The 17,981-nt window shown below is 43.9% G+C and overlaps 2 protein-coding genes across 3 annotated transcripts in view; both read left to right on the top strand.

Moving 5' to 3' along the window:
• The window catches only part of LOC126408799 (cytolytic toxin-alpha-like), a 63,564-nt gene that overhangs the window by 18,099 nt on the left and 27,484 nt on the right, over positions 1–17,981 (top strand). The window contains exon 1 of one of the 2 annotated variants that reach the window (XM_050074490.1): positions 7,891–7,903. The exons of the other annotated variant lie outside the window; for it this stretch is intronic. The gene's annotated coding sequence lies outside the window, so the exon portion shown is untranslated. Of the gene's footprint in view, positions 1–7,890; positions 7,904–17,981 lie in introns of those variants that run through there. 2 annotated transcript variants of the gene reach the window in all.
• Positions 11,776–17,981, top strand: part of LOC126408791 (titin-like) — a gene marked incomplete at its 5' end in the record, with an annotated part of 8,323 nt that continues 2,117 nt past the window's right edge. Inside the window, 4 exons of the mRNA XM_050074479.1 lie at positions 11,776–11,790; positions 12,846–12,915; positions 14,610–16,520; positions 17,802–17,955. Of these exons, the coding sequence (XP_049930436.1) occupies positions 11,776–11,790; positions 12,846–12,915; positions 14,610–16,520; positions 17,802–17,955 (2,150 nt within the window). The remainder of the gene's footprint in view (positions 11,791–12,845; positions 12,916–14,609; positions 16,521–17,801; positions 17,956–17,981) is intronic.

Genomic DNA, 17,981 nt, shown 5'->3' with positions numbered 1-17,981 from the left:
GTGCATCACTGCACCTCATTTCCAGCTCACTGAAGTCCTCCAGGACACTCTGTGATTCATGAACTAATCTTATACTTATCTGACGCACGAGTTTTGCAGCAGAAGAATCTAAACTCGTCAGTGGCAACAGCCAGACCTTCACTGGTACGGCATTTTCTCCGTTGGCTCCCAACAATTTTGGCAGACTTTGGTAGACCTCTACCGCATCCTGAAAGGATGTAGGAGACTTCTGAAGGGAAAAGTCTCCAAAGAATCTGCAGGAGAATTTCTCAACATTTTCTCTGTCCTTGTCTTCTATTTTCAGTGAACCTTCGCAGTCCAATGCAAGGCAAGGAATCTTCTTGATCATCACCCTCAAGTTAGCCTGAATGTCGTGTTGTTCTTCCTTTTCAGACACTTCACAGTCAAAGACAAAGAAGGCTTGTGCCCCATAAAGGATACCTGTGACTACATGTGTTGCTAATCCTTTATCAAAGACATACGGATGCTTCACATTGTCTCTTCCAAGATGATTCATGGACAGTTCCTGAACCTTTGTGGTAGCTTTGTACTTCAGTGTTACTCTGGCCTGATTTTTGGAAGTCTTATGATCATTGAGGTATTTAGCTGATCCTCCAACCTCCACCAGTCCACTTAAGAAACTCGCCTTCAGGGATGCATCAACATTTAGTGCTGATGATTTGCCCTCAATTGATTCAGATACGACTATCTCAAAAGTATTCAACTGTTGAAGTCTTTCTTGTGTGTGTATTACCAGATCGTCACAGTCCCACAAAGCCATGCCTGCAAAGAAAGGAAGGAAATAATTGTGAATCAAGGAATGGAAATTGTTTTTTGTTTTTTTAAGAAACTTGCTGTTAGATAGGCTTCAACATTTCACTTTAACATGTTTTTTCTCTTATAACTTCTAATAGGTCACCCCAGTCCCACAGCATTATGCCTGTCAAAAAGAAGAGAAGTTAAACTGCTAGATAGAGTGACTGGATTTCAGACACAAAATCAGTGAAACGCTAAGACTAAAAGAGGAAAAACACTAATCTATTTGCTATGGTGTCAGTAAAACTTAAAAAAAAGAGTCTTCAATAATGAACAAAACTATTTAAGATACATACGAAATCCAAAACTAGATCCAAATGAAAATGTGAAATAAGTGTCACTGCTAAATATATTTTTAGGTCTCCACAGAGCATAAACTTGTGCTTGCTCTTAGTGGCCAGTGCAACAGAGTTGTAACTTGTGAATAACGTTTTATCAAAGACATGTCCATATAAAAAGTGCTCCAACTATTAGTCAGGAAACTCTGTCAGCGCAGATAATCTACACATTAATGTGTGACCTTTTTAACGGGGATGGGGCAGTCCACTATGTCCCTCTATAACCAGTCTACTCGGCACCTCTGTCCCACTTTGCTCCTAAAAGTTTTACCAGTGTGCTTGGAGTACAATGGGTGCGGTTACATGATGGCTTCTCGTTCAGAATGAAATAAATCTGAATGAAATCATTCAGAATTAAAGTCTTTCCAGGTAGTTTACATGGGAAATATTCATTCTGAATGAGGGTTTACACAGAGATCAGTTTAATTGCCTGTATTCGGGTCCGCGCAAGGTTTGGGGCAGGGAAGGTTTCTGATTGGATAGGGGGCGGGGCGGATGTTATGTGTTTACGTTTACCGGAAGAAAACACTGTAGTCCTCGCTCCGGATAACAAGATGCTTGACGACGCCGTTCTTAGTGCCTTTTTCGGGCTTGTTTTGCTTATATTCTTGAGGCAGCAGTACGACAACAACCTTGTTCTGCTAATGCTTCGTCTGTTGAGGAGGAGAAGGGAGGTAGAAGGTCAAAGAAGGGAGATAGATGACCGTGTTGTGGCGAATGGAAACCGGTGAATGCAACGAGTCCGACTGCTCTATCTCAGCCTGTTGCTATGCGCACTATATACGTCATCGCGCCAGAAGGGCAAGGAAACGAGCATGCGCAGAAATACTGGAATGAGCTTAAAGAGGAATGAGTGTATACAAGTGCGAGAAATTCTTTAATTCGGAATTACAAACGGAATATTCCAGCCCCTTACATCGGATTGAATTTTTAATCGCATTGGCCATTTTCATTCTGAATTAGGTGTTTACAAGATCACTTTTAATACGAATGAACTTTCATTGCAAATGAAAAGGGAATTAAACTGTCCATGTAAACGCACTCAATGAAGGCAGTCACGTCAGCAATGTTGCTTTATCTCCTTTCTTTTGTTCAATTCTCACACAGTTCATCAGGACTGATTCATGTGACTTTTGTTTTTTCTCAGTAAAGAATGCGACTGCAATTGTAGCAAAGTACAATACTTGTGACAAAAAGTGCCTAAAGCCAGCTGTAAACTGTCCCAGACGAAAGATGACTAACGTGAAGGAAAGGTGGTGATATCTTTGGTCGTGGCTCTAAAATGGTGGTCCTATGTCGCACAGTGAGAGGTTCAAGGACGGCAATTGTCACGGTCTTACGATCAAAGATGGCCCGGGATAAAATTCTGACAGACATTTGGGATGACCATCTCACTGTGTGACTGCTGTTACAACCTACATCTACTAACCAACCAATAGAAATGCAGCATGAAACGACGCACTGATCAGAGCTAAACCCAAACAAACAGACAGATAGCAGCTCGCCATGGAGGAAAACACACTAAAAGAAATGTGTGGGATTCCAGAAAAGAGGAAAACCTTGTTACAGCAGAGTGACAGCTGCCAGGTGAGCAACCTAGCAGCTAGCAAACACACACACACACACACACACACACACACTGCAGTATATAGTGCCCACAAAACTTCAGGTTATTTATTAATGTGACCCTCCGTGTTGTGCTTCACAGTTGGAGAAGAAATAACCCGTGCAGCATCCTGCACACTCAGTATGGGAAACTACTGCATTGTTTGTTGTAGCCTGCGATTTAGTAGGTGCTGTCATCATACAGTCTGCGTACATCAAACTTGATGTCTTACCCATGATTATTAAATCCACATCCCACACACCAAACTGCACTAAACTTATAAGACTGCTTAAATCTCACAGTCTGTAGGAGATTTTAGAAAAAGTAAAAATGACTGATTTTTAAAAATACTCAAAAAAGTACAAGAACACACACACACACACACACACATTTAATAACGTCACATGTGCATCCTCACCAGGGACCAGTGAATCTCTGCGACGGTCGTACAGCATCCCGAGGCTGAATGGCCGGCCGAGCGCTGCCACCTCTATCATTCTGCTGACTTCAGGATCCAATTCTTATGGAGACTAGAGAAAGCAGAGAGTGTGTCAGTTCACTCCTGTGACTCTCCTGCTATCCAAACTGTTCATCATCTCTCACCTTTTATAGTTCTGTCACAAACACAAGCTCCATTATTGTTGATAGTAAAATAAACAGTGTCGGTGGTGAAGCACCATATAGCCGATGACAAAAGGCAAAAGATAAGATACTCTCTCACACTGAGCTGAAATGAAACGAATGCACATAAATGAGCTAAATTACATGAATAAATGAATATGTATGTATATATATGTGTGTGTATGTGTGTGTGTGTGTGTGTGTGTGTGTGTGTGTGTATAATATATATAGCGTTTCGCCACAGGAGAGGCTCAGTCCTTGCTCTTACACAGACATGGAGCTCAGCAGAGTGGAGGACAGGCAGACAGCGTAGAGTTGCAGAGCTGATGATGGCAGCTCTTGTTGTGTCGCTGATCATAAAAGCTTCCCAAGTAAAGGCACCCGTGTGACCGCTGATGTAAAACACAGGATCAGATCAGGCTCTATGAGGCTCAAAATAGTCTGTCCCAATCAGTGAAAAAGAGCCTTGATTGTCTCAGATGAGGACATCCCTGAATATCATTACTCTTGCAGGCATTTGATCATTAACCTTGTGACTTCTGGACCAGTGTTGACCTGATAATGGCGCTAAATGAAAAGTCAGAGGATCAGCAAAGTTATTACCCTCCCTCCTGAGGAGACAATGAGTGTCTGAATCAGTGGGAGAATGGTTATATCCTCCTGAGACCCAGTGTCCTCACATGAGGACGTCACATTTGGGGTTTACTGGACCTTATACGTCACTCTTCTTAACTTAGACCTGTTGTCCTCGTTGGTGGGCACTAGTGAGATGCACTAATCCATGTAAAACAAGATGGCAGCCATCTCTGCCAAATCAGTCTGCAGCTGACCCTGACACAAAAGTCGACAAGGTCCAAAACCTGATCAGATTTAATGGTTGAAACTTGTTCTTCTTCTTATTAATGATTAATAACGTTTCTAGTTTGATATGGCAACAATTTAACAAATTTCAGCAACAGTAACAAGCTAAGACACTCTTAATTAGAGATTACCTTCTGCAAACGTCTCTCAGTAAAGTCAAGTGCTTTATAAAAATCCATTCAAAGGTAAAATGTGGACTTCTGAACTTCTATAACTACTTTTGCTGCCCAAAGGATGATTTATGTGATGTTCAGTTACACCCTGCATTCATTATTGCATTGTTTACATCAAGTAAATCATACCTAAAGTCTCTGGTTAAACAATCATATTCTACAAGACTGAGTACACAGCAAAGACACAGCAACTGGTACTGGTACTGGTACACACAAAATCCTATTAAAAAAAAGAGCATCTGTGTACTTACAGTAGAAATGTGTGTGACTCTCCAAGGCAGTGCTATCGTCTCTGAGAGAGAAACACAAAGCTGTTTTCTTCAATGGGAGGTGGAGAGAGAGGAGCAGCCATCTGATTTCCCAGAAACTGCAGAATGAGTTGCAGAGTGCAGGGTGGGGGAGTGACTCAGTGGTACACCTCTACCAATGTCTGTGTGCCTCTGTGATGTCAGGGCGTACATTTAAAACAGACAATAATACAGGACACTTTGCAAAGTCGTCGTCGTCGTTGTCGTCCTCCGCTTATCCGGGTCCGGGTCACGGGGGCAGCAGCCTCAGCAAAGAAGCCCAGACAGTCCTCTCCCCAGCCACTTCCGTCAGCTCTTCCGCGGGAACCCCAAGGCGTTCCCAGGCCAGCCGGGTGATGTAATCCCTCCAGCGTGTTCTGGGGCGGCCCCGAGGTCTCCTCCCGGTTGGACATGCCCGAAACACCTCCCAAGGGAGGCGTCCGGAAGGCATCCTTACCAGATGCCCGAACCACCTCAACTGGCTCCTCTCGATGTGGAGGAGCAGCGGCTCTACTCCGAGTCCCTCCCGGATGTCTGAGCTCCTCACCCTATCCCTAAGGCTGAGCCCAGCCACCCTGCGGAGGAAACTCATTTCGGCCGCTTGCACTCGCGATCTCATTCTTTCGGTCACTACCCAGAGCTCGTGACCATAGGTGAGGATTGGAACGTAGATCGACCGGTAAATCGAGAGCTTCGCTTTCTGGCTAAGCTCCCTCTTCACCACAACGGACCGGTTAAGCGCCTGCATCACTGCTGACGCCGCCCCAATCCGCCTGTCAATCTCCCGCTCCATCCTACCCTCACTCGTGAACAAGATCCCGAGATACTTAAACTCCTCCACCTGAGGAAGGACCTCCCCCCTGACCTGGAGTGGGCAATCCACCCTTTTCCGGCTGAGGACCATGGCCTCAGACTTGGAGGTGCTGATTCTCATCCCAGCCGCTTCACACTCGGCTGCGAACCGCCCCAGCGAGAGCTGGAGGTCACTGTTCGATGGAGCTAGGAAGACCACGTCATCCGCAAAAAGCAGGGACGAGATCCTCCCGTCACCGAACCTGACACCCTCCACCACTCGGCTGCGCCTAGAAATTCTGTCCATAAAAGTTATGAACAGAACCGGTGACAAAGGGCAGCCCTGGCGGAGTCCAACCCTCACCGGGAACAGGTCCGACTTCCTGCCAGCCACGCGAACCAGACTCATGCTCCTTTGGTACAGGGACTGGATGGCCCTTAGCAAGGGGCCACCAACCCCATACTCCCGGAGCACCCCCTACAGGATGCGTCTGGGGACACGGTCGTAAGCCTTCTCCAAATCTACAAAACACATTCGGACTGGTTGGGCTAACTCCCATGCCCCCTCCAGCACCCTGGCGGGGGTAAAGAGCTTGTTCACGGTTCCATGTCCGGGACAAAAACCACATTGCTCCTCCTCAATCTGAGGTTCAACTATCGACCGGACCCTCTTCTCTAGCACCCTGGCGTAGACCTTACCGGGTAGGCTGAGAAGTGTGATCCCCCTGTAGTTGGAACACATCCTCTGGTCCCCTTTCTTGAAGATGGGGACCACCACCCCGGTCTGCCACTCCAGAGGCACTGCTCCCGATGTCCACGCAATGTTGCAGAGGCGTGTCAGCCAGGACAGCCCTACAACATCCAGAGCCTTGAGATATCAAGGGTAAATCTCGTCCACCTCCGGGACTCCGCCGCGGCGTAGTTCCTTCACTACCTCAGCGACTTCTGCCCCAGAAATTGGACAACCCGCCCCCGAAACCCCCAGCTCTGTTTCCTCACTGGAATACGTGTTGGTGGGATTGAGGAGCTCCTCAAAGTATTCCTTCCACCGCCCGACAATGTCCCCAGTTGACGTCAGCAGCTCCCCGCCCCCACTGTAAACAATGTGAGCAAGTTGCTGCCTTCCCCCCCGAGGCGCCAGACAGTTTGCCAGAACCTCTTTGGAGCCGATCAATAGTCTTTCTCCATGGCCTCACCGAACTCCTCCCATGCCCGAGTTTTTGCCTCCGCGACTGCCACTGCTGCGTTCCGCTTGGCCCGCCAGTACCAGTCAGCTGCTTCTGGAGACCCACAGACCAACCATGCCCTGTAGGCCACAGCTCGCAACAGCCGCCTCGACAATAGCAGAGCGGAACAAGGCCCATTTGGACTCAATGTCCCCCTCTGCCCTCGGGACGCGGTCGAAGCTCTCCCAGAGGTGGGAGTTGAAGATCATCTTGACAGGTTCTTCCGCCAGGCGTTCCCAGCAGACACTCACCGCTCGTTTGGGCCTGCCAGGTCTGCATGGTGTCCTCCCCTGCCACCTGATCCAACTCACCACCAGGTGGTGATCAGTTGACAGCTCTGCTCCTCTTTTCACCCGAGTGTCCAGAACATATGGTCGCAGGTCAAATGATACGACTACAAAGTCAATCATTGACCTGCGACCTAGGCTGTCCTGGTGCCACGTGCACCGATGGACATCCTTATGCTCGAACATGGTGTTAGTTATGGCCAAACTGCGACCCGCACAGAAGTCCAATAACTGCACACCACTCGGGTTCAGATCGGGCAGGCCGTTCCTCCCAATCACGCCCCTCCAGGTCCTGCTGTCATTGTCATTGTTGAAGTCCCCCAGCAGAACAATGGAGTCCCCGGTCGGGGCACTTCCCCCTGCAGGCCCACCACCCGCAGAGGGATCCAGAAGGGTTCGGTGTAGTGTGGATTGGGCAGCAGACCAAGGCAGGGGCCTTGGCGGTCCGATCCTCGGCTTTGCAAAGTAGTTCCAATGCAATACAATCTCACAATATTTTCTGTAGCTTTCATAAACATGAGTGTGTAAAATGCAGCAATTTGCTTTCACTTTCAGTTTTGCAAGTCAGACCATTTCGGGGAAATGGTCTGACTTGAGTGAAGCCATTAACACTTTCAGTCCCTGTGTATCTCAGCCCTCTGGTCATTGATCCTACTGTTATCTCTCAGAGAGGAAGAGGGAGAGGAGAACAAGATTCACTTCATCCATCCATCCACCTCCGAATTGATCAGTATGATTTATTCATTTATTGAGGCATGACTCAGCACAAAATGAAGCCACACCACAGTGCGTGAGTGTGTGTGTGGGTGTGTGTGTGTGCACAGTGCATAAAAGGAGCTACAGAGTCAGCTGAAGCAGCACTCCTCCTCTCCTCCTGATCAGAGACAAACTGAACGGTAAGTTGCTGAACACACTGAGCTGTTACTCTGTTTATGTGCTGTGTTTATGTGATGAAGGGTATCGGTGCCTGAACATAACTGCATGATTTTATTTAAAGTTAGACGTATTAATGTTTTTATGCGTCCAAGCTGGCAGCAGCTGTGGCTACAGGCATTATGTTTTTTAGGTTGGCCATCCATCTGTCTGTCCATCCCACTCTCATGAACGCAATATCTCAAGGACACCTTGATCATTTTTTCAAATTTGGCGCAAACTCAAAATCAAGGTTACTTTGACCTTATCTGTCTCATTCTTGTGAAAATGATATCTCAAGAACACCTTTAAGGATTTCTTTCAAATTAGGCACCAACGTCCACTTGGACTCAACAATGAACTGCTCAGAATTTGGTGAAACATGTTTTTGGCCAAACCACAATAAAAAATTCACACAAATGTCTGACAGGATAAAACTGTAAAGGGATGACATTTTATATCCCAAAGGTCAAAGGTCAGCTTCACTGTTTCATCATAATGTTCTGCATAAAACTTTTCCGTCCATTACTCAGCGTCATATCTCAGGAACAGAAGGGGAGACATTTGGTCAGATACTGAATTGGTGACTCTAATCATGAAACTGTGCTGATTGTATAGATCTTCTGTGCGTGAAGCATTCATGTTTTCACTGACATGGATGGAGACCGGAACTACGACGAGTCTAGCTCAGACAAGTTTGAGGATATATGTAGTATTTGGCACCCAGTTTGAGTTTTGTTGAAGCATGTTTCCTGTCTTACACAGTTGATGCCGGTGTGAAAAGGAGCATTATTTGATTGTATTTATTGTATTTCTTTGGCAGACTAGGTCTAAGTCAGCCTAACTAGGGGCTGGTACAGGGCAAGCCTGAGCCAGCCCTAACTATAAGCTTTATCAAAGAGGAATGTCTTAAGTCTAGTCTTAAATGTGGAGACGGTGTCTGCCTCCCGGACCGCAACAGGAAGATGATTCCACAGGAGAGGAGCCTGATAGCTGAAGGCTCTGGCTCCTGATCTACTTTTGGAGACTTTAGGGACCACGAGTAACCCTGCGTTCTCAGAGCGCAGTGTTCTGGTGGGATAATATGGCACTATGAGCTCTCTAAGATATGACGGAGCTTGACCATTTAGAGCTTTATAAGTTAACAGTAGGATTTTAAATTCAATTCTGGATTTTACAGGGAGCCAGTGCAGAGAAGCTAAAACAGGAGAAATATGATCTCGTTTCTTAGTTCCTGTTAGTACACGTGCTGCTGCATTCTGAATTAGCTGGAGAGTTTTTAAGGACTTACTAGAGCTACCTGATAATAGAGAGTTACAGTAATCCAGCCTTGAGGTAACAAAAGCGTGGACCAATTTTTCTGCATCTTTTCGGGTCAGGATAGGCCTAATATTCACAATATTATGCAGATGAAAAAATGCAGTCCGTGAAGTATATGAACATATGAATGCTGAGCTGAACCATGATGGGGGTTTAATCCCCCAAACTCAACCACATAACTAACCTATTACTCAATGAAATGCACATAAACATGAGTTGTTTTACCAATGTTGAAAATAATTTTGAAAAAGACTGTATGCATCTAACAAGCACAAACTGTACATCTGAACAAGACGTGTTTCAAAAAGACACAATGCATTTAACAGGAGTAAACTGACCTGCTGTCCCTCAGTGTCAACAATAAACGCAGGAGGATGCCCAGCATGTAATTTGTAGATGTGAACGGCACTGACCAAAAGGTGATATGTGACGAGTTGGGATAGAGACAGGTTGGTAGTGCAGACTCTTCCTGCACACTAACACCATCAACAGCTTGACTGTCTAACACTATAGCTGTACGTATGAAAAGGTTACATATTTTTAACACAGATAAATATATTGGAGTTCTGTCCACTGTGTGTAAATGATACTTTGAACAGCTTCTCACAAAATCCTTCAAGTAAAATCATAAAAGTGACTCCAGAAATTCCAAGCACAGTTTCTGGAGTCAAACAATTGGTCTTCGACTGCAGACAGAGGCAGCTGAAATTTAAACTGTCACTGGCAGATTTTAACAGCAGCTCTGATGTCAAAGTCACGCTACCTCATCACAGGTTACACTTAACAAAAACGCAACAAATACAAGACAATGAGATCTCTAGGCTGAATAAACATAACACCATGCAACCTGTTGCTGTTTGTTACTTTAGAAGACATCAAGGAACGTCAGCCTTTGGACACTTAAACTCTCACAGTCATGTGTTCCTTTGCAGTGCCAACTATCAGATGACATGTAGGGTCAATGATATATGGGGTAATGTTTTAAAATATATCAATTATCCTAACAATGATCATAAAGATAGAAGAGGTCTTTAAACACAATTACTGCACCATAAACAGAGCTGTGTTTTAAAGGGACTTTGTTCTTTTTCTATTTCAGGAGTTTTGGGGGTGAAGATTTAAATCCTGAGCAACAGAAGTCACAACAGCTCTTGGATCCTAAACCAGAAGACTTGACTGTGAACAGCCAGCAGAGGTTTTCAATAATCAGTTCAATCAATCAGTTTTACTTGATGACTTACTTGTATTACTTGATTTCAATAGTTTTATGTTAAGTAAAAATGTAATTAGGGTTGCAGCAATATACTGGTTTCAATGTTTACGTGATATAAACGTTGACAGTCATCAAACTGTGTACATTTGCTTATCTACGATATTGAAAAAAAAAAGCAATTGGACGTTAAATATCCCCTTTATTTTAGTTATTTTCTAAGGGGAGACTTTTTACACAGCCTCCATTAACAAAATGGAGTGATAGAATGTTTGTTAAACCAACAATAACCCTTCAGTTTTCATTCCTGTAAGGGTCATTCTGACTGATAATAAGATAAATTCTTTAATACTGTGATAGCACGAAACTGCGATATTTTCTGAGACGGTTATCGTACCATGACACCTCTACCTTGACCTATGGCTAAGCCACGCCCCCCTCCACTCACTCGGACAAACTATCAACATTCAGTGGCTGACGTCAAAACCCGGAAATTTAGCATCGTGCTGGTTCCCGGAAGAGAAAGTCAGTGTGATTTTTGCATTGCGTTTTGGATTACGTCAGAAAATAAGCTCTGTGGCTAACACAAGTTCATGATACTTACAGGTTTTGTTCAGTGAGATAATCTTCACATATGAACACCTTTCATACCGCATTTGAAGCTTAAATGCGATCGCCAGAAGTAAAAAGTTAACGTTAGGCTTTAACGGACTACATGACTACTCCACGGTCGCATGACTCTTGACGTCACCGCCACTAAGCTTTCAACTGATTTCGGCCGCTTTATTTGTATATATTTGTATAATGGGGAAATCAGACTGTTGAAGCTAAATAAGAAGCTGTAATGGCGGACTGCACTCTCGCCTGTTCGGGGGTGATGGCGTTTAATGTCCGCAACAGGATTTGTAGTCGTATTGAGCAACTTGTTAGCAACCGCCTTTTTTACGACACGTAAAAGCTTCAAAATTCACAAGTAGGGTATTTACTGACGTGTTTTATGTCATAGAACAAAACCTGAAACTCGCTTAAGCTTTTGTTAACCACAGACCTTATATGAGGCATTTTACCAAAATCCCATTCAAAAAGATATTGACTTTTAGACGAGAGAACCGGAAGTGCTAAAAGCGCTAAAGGAGTTCAGGGTTTACTGGCACACTCTATGGCAGGTGTCACAGTACACGTCATTTCGCAGGAGGCAGTTGATGATTTTTGGGGACATAACGATCAGATGTCATTGAGAAGTAACCAAAAGGGCCTAAACTACGCATTGGAGGGATATATTCATCATTTTATTGTTGAGAAGGTCGATGAAAAGCTTAAATTACAAGCCAAAATTTACAGGTCACAGTGTACGCTTGTGAACCGCATCTGGTTGCCGTCACCATCAAAGACAACAAGTTAAAGTGCCACTGAAGTTAAGGTTTTTGGCTCAGAATATGAGAAAAGGATAACGGCCTTTTTACCATCTTTACCAAGAGTGTCTCTCCGTTAGTTTGGTGCTACAGTATTTACACTGAATCATTCAGCATAACGTTTGCCAACCTTTGTTATCTCTGCCATTACAGATAAGTTAATGAAGCTAAGCTCCAGAAGTTAACGTTAGCTTAACTAGAGCCCTTTGGACAACAGCTAACAATGATGTACGATCACCAAAGTACAAAACTAGAACAAAATAGGCTAATGAACTCCCAGCAAACAAGGTGACATGATGAACAACGCAGCTAGGAGCTAACGTTAGGCTAACTTTAGCTAATGTTAGCTAGAGATGTTAAAGATAACTTTATATTTCTTTCCATCAAAGTGACAATATGTTGCCTCAAACACAATGTTGACTTACCTTAGAACAGATGTAGACATCATTGTTAATCTTATTCACGTTGAGTTGATGTTGTGGTCTAACGTTACCACACAACTTTATCCAAAGGAGACACTTTTCTCGGTTCAGATGTGGTTTAAAGTGTAAAAATACACCTGGTCGCCCAGCCTCTCAGGATACCTTGTGTCAGAGTTGCATGTACCCCATGCACACCGTTTGACCATTTTTAAACTTCAAATCTCAGAAAAAGCTCATAAAACCGAACAAACTGACTTTCTGTAATGCATTTCAATGGACGTCCAGGCAGAGAATGTCCCAGTGTATGGGAATGACTATACGCACTGTGATTGGCTCATTGCGTTTGAGGGCGGGGCTTAGCCATAGGTCAATTCTTTTTCAGACTAACACCTAAATGTTTACATTTAGTAATCTTCTTAATATTCTGTCATTGTAAATGTTTGCACAACTTTACAAGGTGAAAGATAAATAACAGATTGGACTGAGGGAGAAGAGTGATGCTGTCATCTGTTGTCGTAGTTTGTGCAGAGTGATGGGCCACAAAGAAGATGGTACGATTGAGATGGCAGCACTCGGTCGGCCTTTCAGCCTTGGGATGCTGTACGACTGCCGCCATGAAAAATTCATTCCTGGTAAGAACGGACCTGTAGAATACTGAATGCATCACAACTGGAGATTAAAGTCAGAATTCTGAGTTTACTCTCGTTGTGTTCATTCTCAAGTTCCTTCTGATTTATTCTCAGAATTCTGACTTTAGACTCACAACTTCAATTTTTTACATACAGTCCTAAAGCTGAAAACACACTGCCGTGGTGCAGTGCATCCTCCGACACGTGTCAAGTCCCACCCCTAGCACACACTGGACGTTTTACTCAGACAATGACGCAAAGTTATTGTTTCTGAAAAATGTGTACCTCTCCCATCTCTGCATTAGCTTAAAATCATGTGTGGACACCCTTAATAATAAAAGTTGATTTCTCACCTAAGTGCTAATCTCCAGAGCTATGACTCACCAGGTAATATCTTTTAGGCCATGGTCTCTATAATGACAGGACTGTGGGTCATGTCAGGATATTTCTCTACCTCAACAAGTCTCTCCTCATCCATTCTTCATCACACATGAGACACAGCAACAGCTACAGAATTCTCTTAATACCTCCAAGGTGATGAGAGGAGTCAAGCTGCCATAGGAGAAAAGGAAAAGAGCTGCTACAGGAGCAGGTGTGCATGAGTGGAGAGCAAGTGGGGGAATAATGCATTTAATTCTGGGGGTGGCGAAGCTTGAAATAGGACAGTGGCATGAAGTGCTGCAGGGTGGCACGTCCAGGAGCGCCAACATGTGTTTAGCCACTGCCTGTGTGGGACTGTACATGACACGTGCTGTTTGCTGCCGGTGTGTTTCGGCCTTCAGAAAGTTGGCAGGGCTCAATGTTCAGGTTCAATGAGGCCATATAAAAGCTCCACTCCAGCCTGTCTGTTTTTCAACGTTCTTTCTCAAACAGAGAATGCGGGTGGGGTTAACAGCATCCAACACTATTCTATGCAAAGTAAAATACTTCACTGCTGGACAAATTAAAAAATGTAAATCAACCCCCATGTTCACATGATGTGCTTACGCAGCAAAATCAAGGAATTCTGGCTTAAAGTCTTTTCACTAATTTGGACCTGCATCTGTGTTGTATTGCCTTTGCTACGTTTCTTGTCCAGTGCCTGATTCTTTTAAAATAAATTAAAAAAAAAAACCTTTTCACCCAGCATTACGCAATGGATCCATGACTTTTGTTCTTCATTAAATTAGGAGAGGTTCTTTGAGGGGTTCCACAAACAGATTTTAAAAACTATGGAACCCTTTTCTGGTTTATATTAGAAACAGCATCCAGATGCCTACTGGTCCTTAAACTGTCTCAACCAGTCTTCACACCCCTTCTCCTACTGTAGAATGTAAAACTCATCACAAGTTCGATTTATATGCTCTTGTTATCATGACTATTCAGTGCCTGCAATTTTAACCACCATTTGTTTGTATGCATTCAGTTAGGGTTAGTGTATAAAAATGCATTGTGAAACTATTTTTACTTATTTTCCTTTTCATATATTAGTGAACTGTGTTGCTAATCAACTCTGTCAGATAATGACCCTGGAATACATAAAAGATAAGACTGGATGGATATTCTAGTATGGTGTAGGGAATGCTGATGCTTTCAAGATGACTGTACACTTATATCACACAATGTAAATATACAATGTGCACTTTTATTTTTCTGTTCCATGGTACTTTGAATACAATTTCTATGCTGTTATTCATAATTGTTTCCTTCTTTTGTAGGTATGACATTGTGGAACTATGATGACCTTGTAAATTATATTGGAGAGAGTCCACAACAGCACAGTGATTTTGAGATAGTTGCATCTGAATCCATTGAGGACAAATCTTCAGCTCTAAATGTTGAGGGATCACTGAAGGCAAGTTTATTTTTTGGACTCATGAAGCTTGGAGGATCGGCCAAATACCTGTGTGATAACAGGATTTTCAAAAATCAGGCCAGAGTGACACTGAAATACGAAGCCACCACAAAGTTCCAGGAACTGTCAATGAATCACCTTGGAAATAAAAATGTCAAGTATCCGGATGTTTTTACGAAAGGAATAGCAACACATGTGGTCACAGCTATTCTTTATGGGGCACAAGCCTTCTTTGTCTTTGACCGTGAAGTGTCCGACATGATAAATCGTGAGGAAGCTGAGGGCTTCATGAGAGACATGATAAAGAAGATTCCCTTCCTAAAGACTGAAGGTGACCTTTCCCTGAAATTGGAGGAAAAAGACTTCAAAAAAGTTGAGGAATTCTCCTGCAAATTCCATGGAGACTTTTTACTTGAGAAAACTCCTTCAACCTTTCAGGATGCCATACAAGTCTACCAAAGTCTGCCAAAATTACTGGGAGCCAACGGGGAAAATGCTGTACCAGTGAAGGTCTGGCTGTTGCCACTGACGAGTTTAGATCCTTCTGCTGCTAAACTCGTGCGTGAGATAAGTGCTGTGTCTGTAGAAGAAGTCCAGGCTGTCCTGGAGGAGTTCAGTGAGCTGGAAATGAGGTGCAATGATATACTGAGAGCCACTGAACAGCAGTTCCCACAGATTGGCAAAAAGATTGAAACCTTTAAAGAAGTGTTCTCAGAGTTCAGGATTGAATTCCACAGTAACCTGGCAAAGAAACTTCCATCAATCCGAGGAGGAGAAGAGAAAGAGGCTGTCGTCACAGAGATCCTGAAGAAGAGACATTCTTCCCTTTTCAACAGCAAAGACCTAAACGAGTGGATGGACTGTAAAGAGAGAGAAATCTGCATCTTAAAGTCTTTCACCAACATGATGAAAAACACCAAGATCGTTCCATCTCAAAGTCACCTCTACAAAGAAACTCACAGTGCAGAGCATGCAGTGTGTTTTGTTTTCACCTCACTGGGAAGTGCCGAACCCTACCTCTCAGCTTTATCAAACTACCTGAAACAAACACCAAAAACAAACAACACTAAAGATCCACATACTGATGATGAAGACGAGGAACAATGGTACACCTCAAAAGAAGTTTTAGATGCAATAAGTCACAAAGCAAAGCTCTTCAGTGACTTTGCAGAGGCCAACAAGGAGAACAAGAACATTAAGTTCTTGACAGCTGGTTCAACAAATGAGACACAGAAAGGTTCAAGCATCTACCTTTATGAAGATGGCCGCTGTGTCAATGAGAACTTTGAGCCGCCTTCAAAGCCTGAAACAGTGACAGTCACTGAAACAAACCACAAGAGTGTGACACTGAAGATTTCTCCACCAAAGTTTGGAGCAGAGAACATCACCTCCTACTCTGTTGAGTACTGTGTCAGTGGAGACGATGGATGGAAACAGAAGACAGCATCAGAAGCTGAAGAAGTCACAGTGAGTGATCTGAGTCCTAACACAGAGTACATGTTCAGGTGCAGAGCAGTGACCTCAGCAGGTGTTGGACCAGCCAATGAAGTCAGTGGTTCCATTAAAACCTTACCCTGCAGCCCTCCTGGAAAACCTCAAGTTGAACCAACCTCAAGTGAGATATCAGTCAGCTGGGAGAAACCTGCTGAGGTTGGACAGAATGTCCACATTTTGAGCTACATCGTGGAGTACGCCAACAAAGACAACAGCCTGACAGAGGAAGATCTCCAATGGATCCAAATAATGACAAAAGCTGAGAAGGCGATCATTTCAGGTCTTCAGCCAGAGACAGAATATGTTGTCAGGGTCAGATGTGATTGTGGTGGAGCCGGCAGAAGCAAAGAAAGCATCACTGTTACTGTCTGCACAACACAAGATGAGTATGTGCAGGCATTACAGGACGTTCTGAAGGACTTAACTGGTCTGGAAATCAGGTGCAAAGATGCAATTAACAGCACCACTGTGAAGCAGTTTCCACAGATTGCCCAAAAAATTGAAACTTTTAAAAAGCTGTGCACTGAATACAAACTGACCTTCCCACAGAGGTTGACAATTCTGAGAGGAGAGTCGACGGCTGTGGTCATGGACATGATGAAAATGAGAAATTCCTCTCCTTTCAATGAGACAGATCTGTGCAAGTGGATGGACTGTAAAGAGAGGGAAATCCACATCCTAAGAACTTTCACCGACATGATGACGAACACCAAGATCGTCCCATCTCAAAATCATCTGTATAAAGAAATTCACAGTGCAGAGCATGCAGTGTGTTTTGTTTTCACCTCACTGGAATATGCCGAACCCTTCCTCTCAGCTTTATCAAACTACTTAACAGAGACACCCAAACCAGACGAACCTCGAGATGCACATACTGATGATGTAGAGAGGGAACAATGGTACACCTCAAAAGAAGTTTTAGATGCAATGAGTCACAAAACAAAGCTCTTCAGTGACTTTGCAGAGGCCAACAAGGAGAACAAGAACATTAAGTTCTTGACAGTTGGTTCAACAAATGAGACACAGAAAGGTTCAAGCATCTACCTTTATGAAGACGGCTTTTCAGTCAGTGAGAACTTTGAGCCACCTGCAAAGCCTGAAACACTGACAGTCACTGAAACAAACCACAAGAGTGTGACACTGAAGATTTCTCCACCAAAGTTTGGAGCAGAGAACATCACCTTCTACTCTGTTGAGTACTGTGTCAGTGGAGACGATGGATGGAAACAGAAGACAGCATCAGAAGCTGAAGAAGTCACAGTGAGTGATCTGAGTCCTAACACAGAGTACATGTTCAGGTGCAGAGCAGTGACCTCAGCAGGTGTTGGACCAGCCAATGAAGTCAGTGGTTCCATTAAAACCTTACCCTGCAGCCCTCCTGGAAAAATACAATCATACACAAGTGAAATATCACTTAGCTGGGAGAAACGTGCTGAGCTTGGACAGAATGTCCACATTTTGAGCTACATCGTGGAGTACACCAACAAAGACAACAGTCTGAAAGAGGAAGGTCTCCAATGGAGGCAAATAATGACAAAAGCTGAGAAGGTGCTCATTTCAGGTCTTCAGCCAGAGACAGAATATGTTGTCAGGGTCAGATGTGATTGTGGTGAAGCTGGAGGAAGCAAAGAAAGCATCACTGTTACTGTCTGCACAACACAAGATGTGCAGGTATTACAAGACGTTCTGAAGGACTTAACTGGTCTAGAAATCAGGTGCAAAGATGCAATTAACAGCACCA

Source organism: Epinephelus moara, chromosome 21, assembly GCF_006386435.1.
Source record: "Epinephelus moara isolate mb chromosome 21, YSFRI_EMoa_1.0, whole genome shotgun sequence".
In the NCBI taxonomy this organism is placed as follows: Eukaryota; Metazoa; Chordata; class Actinopteri; order Perciformes; family Serranidae; genus Epinephelus; species Epinephelus moara.
The sequence above is the reverse complement of the archived record's forward strand: the minus strand, read 5'-3'. Positions and strand labels throughout refer to the sequence as shown.